We start from the raw sequence: 9,181 nt of genomic DNA on the forward strand, positions 1-9,181 counted from the left end.
TTAAAAAAAAGCAACAGCAGCAGCAGCAAAATGGCGATCAAACATAAAAGGAAGTTTCAAAAAGAAAAATGAGAGACCAAATAGAATTTTACAAGTCATGATAAAATCATAACAAATTAAAAATAAAAAGGTTTACCAATAAGATCATAACTGGAGTCTGGATATCAGTTTCACTAAAAGACTGGCCAAAGGTGTAAAAGGCTAAGAAAAGAAGTGGAATATGATGAGAAAAATTCAAAGTTGAAAAATGAAGCCATAGTATCATATTCCACCATCAAGCCCAAAAACTAAGATTAAACCTTTAACCATTCGGCAACAACACCATGAATTTTGCTATTCCATTTCAATGGTGATTTTCTGCAGTAATTGAAAAAAGTATGTCAAAGAAATCAGCAGAAGAACAATATTGCAATATTATCTACATTTATAAACTTATGAACAAAAGCTCCACCAAAAAAATCTACTGACTAAAGATAAGTTTTATTGTCCCACCACAATTTTGTCAAACATTTCCCAATTCCCATTGATCAGCAAACCCAAGTATGTCTCATACTAATATACATTTGGGGATGATCAGTGACAATTGATTGAACAAATCAGAGTTAAGAAAATTTTCGTTATGGCCGTCTTACTCCTGTTAGAATGATTGTCATAAGGTCCATCAGTTTCCCAATATATTACCACAAATACAATTTCCACGATCAATGAATTTATGTCTGATCGCAACCAACCATCCTAAGTATTACTCGCCTCCCTCTAGACACGTCACATACCATCCTCAACCTTTGGCAAATTAATTTACTTCAAATCTCATTTACAACTCTTTCCTTGTACAAGTCACATTGAAATTAGCAGAGTATCTATCATAGATTCATGATCACTGACAGATATTCTAGCTCATAGTAGTGACTGGCGAATAATGATCCAACCCTGCAGTCCTACGACAAATTATAATATACATTTGCCTTCCTACCCTAAATTTCTTCAACTGAAATTTTGAACTTCGAGAGTCAAAATTAACAAATAATAGATCTGTGATACACAACGTGTTAGAAGGAGTGAGGGTAACAATAAAGAAAACACTTGGAGTTACCAAATTCAAACTCCCTTTAAAGAAAGTACGAACAGCATAGACATAGATAAGTATAAGAAAAACATGGGTGCACAGATCATACCAAAGGCTGGGAAAATAGCCACTGTCATCAGTCCTCGAAGATTTAGCTAATGAGGAAGAAGTTTGCCCACTCTGCTGAGTTGGATACATATGCGACAACCCTTGAAGCATAGCCCCACCGGGCACACCAGTACTTGCGCCAGCGCCGGCATAGGAGCCAACTCCAGGAACTCCATAAGCACCCAAACCGAATCCCTGCATTTGTCCACCCATCATCCCGTAATAACCTCCCATCAACGCATTCCCAAACAAGCCGGAACCATACAAAGGATTCATTAACCCCATCTGTTGCCCAAACAAAGCCATATTCTGCGCCTGCTGAGCCGCAGCCACTTCAAGCATCTGCGGGTGAACCGGCTGCATGGCCGTAGTTATTGAAGCTGCGCCCCCAACTCCTTTCCCCTTCCCTTCAGTGGCCTTCCTACAATGCAACTGACTTCCTTCGAACATCTTATCCGGCTCCTCTAAAACTTTCTTAGCTCCTTCGACGGTCTTAAACACAAAAATCGCATACCCTTTAAATTTCCCAGTATTTGGATCCAACCCCGTTGGCCCGTGTTCAACCTCTCCGAATTTCTCAAAGAAACTCCTCAACTTTTCTGGACTGGCATTCATTGGCACATTGTTGACATAAATTTTGCGCTGAGGAAAATCAGCAGAAAAATGCTGATGAGAAACAACTCCAGAAGCAGAGGTGTTGGGACCCGCGGATGCAAGATTGCAAGTAATCGTACGATTACCAATTTGAATTCTAGGGGATTTCAGTAGTTTTTGAGCAGATTTCCTCGTTTTGAAAGTTACAAAGGCGTAACCTTTGCATTTCCCCGTGGCGCGATCCATAACAACATTCAAATCCTCAACTTCACCAAAAGCCCCGAAAATGGAGTGGATTGACTGGCGCGTGGCATCCCAACCGAGTCCGTAGACGAAGACTTTCCGATGGGAGATGTCTTTGTCCGCCGTGGACTGGATAAGGTCGAAAAGTGAATCGTGCGATACACATAGGTCGGTTACGAGATTGGTGAGCTGCTCCTTGGAAAATGGTTGCAGGAGGGTTTGGAGTTTGGACTGTGGATCGGAATCCGAGTCGGATCCAGATTTGGGAATCTTAATTTTCTTCTTCTTCTTTGTCTTGTCGATTGCGTTGATGCGCTTTGGTTTCTTCTTCGGTTTGGTTCTCGCCATTCGCAGGCGGCCGATGCTGCAACCTCAAGGTAAGTAGGTGAGCTTGCGAAGAAAATAAAAGGTAAAGGAAAGGATTATTATTAATTTGGATCGGCCCATCAGCCAGCCCATTAAATCCTAAGCAGGCCTAGGGGTATTTATGGTATCACATTTTACTATCATATTATTACAGAGACTAATAACAGAAGAAACAAGGGGGTACACTGGTCTCGCGAGGAGGAGGAAGATTTCTCCTATGCTTGCTTGGTGTGAGCCAAGCCTACCCTAACTCCAAAATTATCATCAATCAATAACTTCTTCTTCTCAATCTTGTAATCAATTCATTGCTCATTGACTTTTTATATGCATGGATGATGATCGGTCTGACTCGTTGCCACTCACGGCGCCGGCTCCGATCACTAAGTCTTCTGAGATAGATCTGGAATTGGGTCCAGAAGAGCAAATTCAGTGCCGGATTTGCCTCGAAACTGACGGTATGATATCTCCATCCTGTCGCTTAGGGTTTTGATTGATGAAAGAATCATGTAATCTTTGAAGCGTATCTAGGTTTGTTCCAATTATTCTGCGGGTCATACAGTGGATCGCTGTTTTTGTGATCTGCATTCTTTCATTGATGAGTGGATTTATTTATTTGGTATTGGTATATACTCCTTTTGTTTCATTTCCCGAAAGTACTTTATATTAGCTTTAACAGCGGGCTAATTAGTTTGATCTAATTGCATTTCCATCATAATTCTACATAGGCTGCACTTTTCTTTTTCTTTTTCTTCAGGATTTTATGTTGCCTCAAGGAATTTTATGATGCATTAAACACGTATTTTGGTTGATGACATTACACATTTGGTTAAAGTACTGCATTCAGCATTGGAATTTTTGTTTGTTTACCAGGAAGGGACTTTATTGCTCCTTGCAAGTGCAAAGGGACATCAAAATTTGTTCACAGAGAATGTCTCGATCATTGGCGTTCTTTGAAGGTTCTCTCTATTTTTAACTTACTGAGAAGCTATTTTTATTCTATTTGAGTTAATAATATGCTCTAAATTTCTTAAATTATTAGCTCCTGACACTATTCTTTCCGCAAAGCATTATTCCTCATATTGTATCAGTTTGAGTCATTTAATTTTTGTTTCCAATCCTTTTATTTTTTGCAGGAAGGCTTTGCCTTTGCTCATTGCACAACTTGCAAGGCCCCTTATTATTTGAGAGTTCATGTCTTTGCTGATAGGAAGTGGCGAACTTTGAAGTTCCGATTCTTTGTCACTAGGGATATTTTATGCATCTTTTTTGCTGTTCAGCTGGTTGGAATCCTTTTTGTTCTATTTTATTTTCTTATCTGCTCTTGCCTCTTATTAGGTTAAAATTCTTTCGAGTAATAATGATGCATGAAAAAGTTTAAGCATTCTTCAAGTCCTTGTTATATTCTAATTTCTAACACCTATATTATTTTTACAGATTATTGCTCTATTGGCATACTTGGGGTATCTTATTGATGGCTACCAAAAATATTGGCTTCGCCATTCCTGGGGTTTCGATAGCGAACTTAGTTTCTACTACATATGTGGTAATCCTTAGCCTCACATTACCCATCTATGAATTCCTTCCATTATTGGCTGTATCTCCGAGGTTGTCCCTTATGCAGGTTCAGGACAAAATGTTATGGATTTGTAAAATACTTCCAATTGGATATTTTGATATTAACTGCATCTTTAGCTTTTTATCTTGTGTTTGGTCAAAGTATATGTATTTCAGAACAAAATTGAAAAGTGAATTATTCAAAATGGTGTTAATTTCAATGTAACAAGAAACAGATTATCCATATTCCTTGGTTGATTAGTAAGTTTTTCAACAGATAATCTGTATTCCTTTTTGGTTAATGGCATTATGCGATGTATGTATCGGTTTCTTTCAAGAAACTTGATCCTTTGAATAGCTTGGGGGGTTATCTCAGAGAGAAACCATTCACTCTGTTAAGTGGAAAATTTAATAATAGAAAAAAGGTTAAAAATTTTAATACGCGGAAATATTTAGTGTAGATCATGTATCAGAGGTTAAAACAAGACTTGCAACCTACTTATCTAATTATTATTGTTTATATCCATATTTATCCAATAATTCCTCTGTATAAGTTCAAACTGAAAAATCAATAGATTTCCTACTCTTTATCCGATAAAAAATATGTGAACAATCTTTTTAGAAAGTTAAATATTAAATAAAAATAAAATAAAAATTCTATATATTAAATTAGGTGGCCGTCTAGACGGGCGGTCGATTTTTTTAACAGCGCTCAGAGACACCGCTTTTCTAAAATATGAGAGGTTGGCGATCGCTCAGCGCTTAGGTGGTCTTAGACTGCGTCTTTTAGAACACTTATATTAGCACATTAATTTTAACAGATCAAGTATATGGCAATGAAATTTATATTCTTTTCCGTCTGATGTGCCTGTTTAGAGAACATCATTATGTGTTCTTCGGCATTTTTGTTGATGTCTGGACTCTGATCGATGATGTGTTAGACCCATTGAACTCTTTCCGCAGGGGCTCTGTTGTTTTTTGCTTTGCTGGGCTTATCTGGGTGCGTCATTACTTGTTATGACAGAAGAGTGCGCAATGATCTAGCGCAGCCATGTCGACAATTGTGTCTTTGTTGTTGTCATCCTGGGTATCCTCTCTCTCCCTGTTTTTTTTTTTGACATTGATAGTAGCTGAAAAGTTAATTCCATGTTTTTTTCTTTGTTCGAGAATTTTACCTATCTATCGTGTTTGTTCAAGTCTGCTTTTATGTTTCTGTAATGTTCAAGTCTGCTTTTATTCTACTTATTACCGTGTTTTGGATTTCTAAGTGCTATTAGCGAGTGTTGTTAATTGCAATCATCGCTATGGCATTTACCTCTTCATTGACGTGTGTTTTAACGTCTGAAATTTGATTCGTTCGACAATCGTCATATTGCAGAATGTGTGCAGATTGCCATTTACCTGGCACTCTTTGTATGTGGACTGATTGTACCACATGCTTTGAAAGTTGTGGCAGCGCAGCTGGTGAATGTGGTTGCTTGGGAAGTGCTGGTGAAGCTGGATTGCCATTATTATTAGTAATGGCTTTAGTAGTACTTGGTTTATTTACTGTGATTGGTGTATTCTATAGTGTGTTGGTGGCCACGATGGTTGGACAGAGGATTTGGCAGCGTCACTACCACATACTTGCAAAAAGAATGCTAACGAAAGTGAGTATTACATTTTGTCTTTGCTTGCATTATTTTATCATGATCATTAAATGCCACATGTTATACAATATCCTCCCTATTTCTGATGTCCTCTTAATCCAGCACATGAAAAGAAATCACTTGAAAGTTTTTTACGACGTCTGGTTTCATTTTTTGCTACTTCTGTAGAAAGTTTCTTCAAAACCGTCCCTCTTCATTATAACCTGCCTTTTTCCTCTAAGAGATGGTTGATGGCCCATAGCCACTGTTTGCTGCCAAGTTTTACTGTCAGAAAGATTTTAATGTGAATCTAATACCTTGGTTTCTGGTGTGCAGATTTGCAATTCGAGCATCTTAAACATATAGTTTTTGTATTGGTTATTTTAGCAAGTTCCCCTCCAATTAAATTACTAGAATGCGGTTCTGTTCTAGAAACATCAGTTGATCTTAGAACTCTTGATTCGCTAGTCCTATCTTTCCGCTGATAGTGATTTGCGTGATTGTAGTTAGGTTCCTTGGTGCAATAAATATGTAAACAATAATTCTGGATAAAAAATAATCGAAAATGTTCATGAAGCAAGAAATGGTAGAAATTTTCATAAGTTAGAAATCTAAGGAAATACATTCTCCTATGTTCACGTTCTTTAGTCTTTCTGTCTTTGTGGGATAGCGATTTGCGTGTTTGCAGTTAGTTTTCTTGATGCCATAGATATGTAAGCGATAATATTGGATTAAAAACAATTGAAAATATACATGAAGCAAGAAATGGTAGACAAGTTTTAGGAGTTAGAGATCTAAAGACATACATTTCCTATGTTCACCTTCTGTAGTCTTTGTAGTGGTAATTTTAGCAAGTTCCCTCCAATTTAGAGCTGTGTCAAATTATTAGAACGTGGTTCTGTGCTGTAAACGTCAGTTGATCTTAAAACTCTTGCTTCAATAGTCTGTCCTATCTTTCCATCTTACCGCTGATAGAGATTTGTGTAGGGGTGACAATGGGTACGGGTAGAGCGGGTACACGCCCATCTTCCCGCTGATATGGATTTGCGTAGGGGTGACAATGGGTACAGGTAGAGCGGGTACACTACCCGAACCCAACCCATTTGTGTAATGTTAAATAACGGGTTTTGCAATACCTACCCATACCCAACTCATTTAGGTTTCTATTAGGGTGAATATTATTCTCTCAATTATAAATACCACTTTCCTCCATTTTTGAAAATTTTCTTACATATGGGATTTTATGGTTTGTATACACTTTAATATTCAATTAATGTTTTGTGGAATTATACGAGTTATTGTTGTCTTTAATATTTGGTTGAAATTGTGCTATAGACGTTTATTCAATTTATGCTATAAATATACATCTTCAAAATTTGAAAGATAAAAAATATTACGAATATAATCGTTAGACGGGTCTAACGGGTTTGGCGGGTAGAAACCGTCAACTTTCGCGTGTGGGTCAGGCGGGTATGGGTTATGTTTAGATTGGGTGGGTCAGGCCTCGGGTCCTTCAGAATTGTAGCGGGTCGAGTCTCGGGTCCTGCTGGAGCCGACCCATTGCCAGACTTGCGTGTTTGCTGTTAGTTTTCTTGGTGCAATTAATGCATAAGCGATAATACTGGATAATAAATAATCTAAAGCAGACTTGCAGCGAGAGATAGTAGACAAGTTTTACGAAGGGACGGGCGATTTAACCGGGCTATCCCCTTGCTTTATAGGCTTAGTTATAATGTGTCCATGCCCATTCTATTATATGGGTTTCAGCCCAACTGCTTAAATGTCGAGTTAGTTTTTAAGATTGGTAGTTTGGGTTTTCTCCCAATTGTATCTTGAGTCTGCATTTGTTTCCTTTTAAAATTATATTAAATTGGAACCATAAATAATTTCTCTCTGACGGTTGATTAAGTGGAATCAATTAATTGACTGTGTCCGAGTTTCGATAATTAATGCAGTCGAATTAGAATCAATAAACCATAGTTTGTATATTTTGCTCAGTTTTCCACTTCTCTGTGAGGTTGTTGTTTCTACATAATATCAATTATGGCTTTGCTGTGTCGAATTTTGTTTCTAAGTTGTTTTCCAAGATTTGTATGTTGATTAATTTTTCTGGACGTCTCATGAATTTGTTCGTGGCATGAAGAATATATAATTACTTGTCTTGTTCCTGTATTTTAGGACTTGATTCTAAGTTGCTATTATGAATATTTGTGTTCGTGATCCATCTCATCTTGCGGTTTTCCATAAATGTGTTTTATTAGTTTGTGGTTTTTTTTTTGAGTTGTTTTCAGAAATTTGCTTGGAGTCTCAATTTAAATTTCGAGTTTTTTTATTACTTTTCATGGCTTTGTTCGTGTTGTTCTGAGTTGCTAATTAATTCATCGGTTTTATTTAATTGGATTTATTAAATTCAATATATTGGAAGAAGTGAACATATCCTTAAGTGGACAAAATCCAAAAATCTGATTTAGCCCACCCTAAACCAAAATCCTGGTTTCGCCCCTGGTTTTACGAGTTAGAAATCTCCGCATATTTTTTCAATTATGTTCACCTTCTGTTTGGGGAAGAAACATTCCTCAATATACTTTATAACATGTTTTTTTTAGGAATATGTGGTTGAGGATGTTGATGGTGAGACGACTGGAGCAGATTGGTCACCCCCACCTCTTCCTCCAGAGCATATTCAGCAACTAAAATCGCTTGGACTTCTGTGAAGATTCGACAAGAAGTGTCCTACGTAGAGGTTAACCGACTCTGCGGCTTTGTAGGTTTGTATTTCTGCGTCGATTAGATATCAATCTGTATTGTTAATCATGAGGAATGATAAAGGGGATATAATCTCGCCGATGCTGTTTGTAATTTTGTACGATAAAGAAGTATCTCTTACTGATACAATTCACATTCGATGCAATTTATATGATGTATTAATCAAGAATGAAAGAAACACTTTGATTGTATTTCTTCTCACTGTATATCTAATACTTTTGGGATGATTGAAGAAGGATAAATACTAATTTATCGGCCTTGTGCGACTGTGCAATGAGATTAGGCAGCAACTACTTCGTATCAATTATCGTCTACAAAAATGGCGAAGTCGAGTTTCTGTACAAGTTCATTATAAACTCGTTCACAGTTACGAACATTCAATTTTTATATAGATGGTAAGTGATTCTACGGTCGCTCCTTTAGGAGGATTTCAAAAATGCTGTAAAAAAATATTATGATGGCTATGTTGCTCTGTGTTCATAAATGGGATATGTTTGTAATTTTGATCTTTTATATCTTTCTTTTATTGATTATGATCTTATATTGTTAAATCTGATCTTAGTTATATATATTTTAATTTTTGACAATTTATTTATTTTTGAATGGAAGTGTTGAGTAGCATGATTAATATTATGTAATTATTAAAAACAATGGATATTACCTACTTGTTTATATATATATTAATTCGAATCATACGATAAGATATTGATGAAACATGATGATTTTTTATATAATTAAATATGTTTGTTGGAAAAAAAATTTAAAGTAATAATTTATTACCTTACTGATTAATTAATATTTTTTAAATTATTAAAATTTGATGGTCCTAGCATTAATAAATATATATATATATATT

At 36.4% G+C, this 9,181-nt stretch overlaps 2 protein-coding genes and 1 long non-coding RNA gene across 4 annotated transcripts; 2 read left to right on the plus strand and 1 right to left on the minus strand.

Moving 5' to 3' along the window:
- Window positions 1-2,424, minus strand: LOC140826289 (UBP1-associated protein 2B-like). The gene is made up of 2 exons (XM_073188506.1): window positions 1,176-2,424; window positions 1-357 (listed from the first exon to the last, which is right to left on the minus strand). Coding segments are annotated over exons 1-2 (1,185 nt in total). The 5' UTR covers window positions 2,360-2,424; the 3' UTR covers window positions 1-356.
- Window positions 2,425-2,555: 131 nt separating this feature from the next.
- On the plus strand, window positions 2,556-8,526 carry LOC140826290 (uncharacterized). Of its 2 annotated transcripts, XM_073188508.1 has the most exons (8): window positions 2,556-2,832; window positions 3,248-3,333; window positions 3,511-3,657; window positions 3,812-3,920; window positions 4,895-5,018; window positions 5,310-5,422; window positions 5,502-5,580; window positions 8,166-8,526. In XM_073188508.1, the coding sequence occupies exons 1-7, from the start codon at window positions 2,706-2,708 to the stop codon at window positions 5,573-5,575; spliced, it is 780 nt and encodes a 259-aa protein (XP_073044609.1). In that variant the 5' UTR covers window positions 2,556-2,705; the 3' UTR covers window positions 5,576-5,580; window positions 8,166-8,526. The 2 variants fall into 2 exon arrangements, with proteins under 2 accessions (XP_073044609.1, XP_073044608.1); XM_073188507.1 differs by having other exon boundaries at window positions 2,558-2,832; window positions 5,310-5,580.
- Window positions 5,587-8,122, plus strand: LOC140826291 (uncharacterized). Its single transcript, XR_012116801.1, has 2 exons — window positions 5,587-6,564; window positions 6,630-8,122. It is a non-coding gene; the product is annotated as an uncharacterized lncRNA (long non-coding RNA).
- Window positions 8,527-9,181: the final 655 nt, after the last annotated feature.

The sequence above is a fragment of the Primulina eburnea genome, chromosome 3 (genome assembly GCF_022965805.1).
Source record: "Primulina eburnea isolate SZY01 chromosome 3, ASM2296580v1, whole genome shotgun sequence".
NCBI lineage: Eukaryota > Viridiplantae > Streptophyta > Magnoliopsida > Lamiales > Gesneriaceae > Primulina > Primulina eburnea.

Excerpts from the sequence above, each read along its gene's own strand:
- LOC140826290 (XM_073188507.1), top strand. The coding sequence starts at position 2,706 with ATGGATGATGATCGGTCTGACTCGTTGCCACTCACGGCGCCGGCTCCG. Across the intron at positions 5,019-5,309 it reads CTTTGTTGTTGTCATCCTGG|AATGTGTGCAGATTGCCATT; the intron begins GTATCCTCTCTC and ends GTCATATTGCAG. Across the intron at positions 5,581-8,165 it reads CAAAAAGAATGCTAACGAAA|GAATATGTGGTTGAGGATGT; the intron begins GTGAGTATTACA and ends TGTTTTTTTTAG.
- LOC140826289 (XM_073188506.1), bottom strand. The coding sequence starts at position 2,359 with ATGGCGAGAACCAAACCGAAGAAGAAACCAAAGCGCATCAACGCAATC.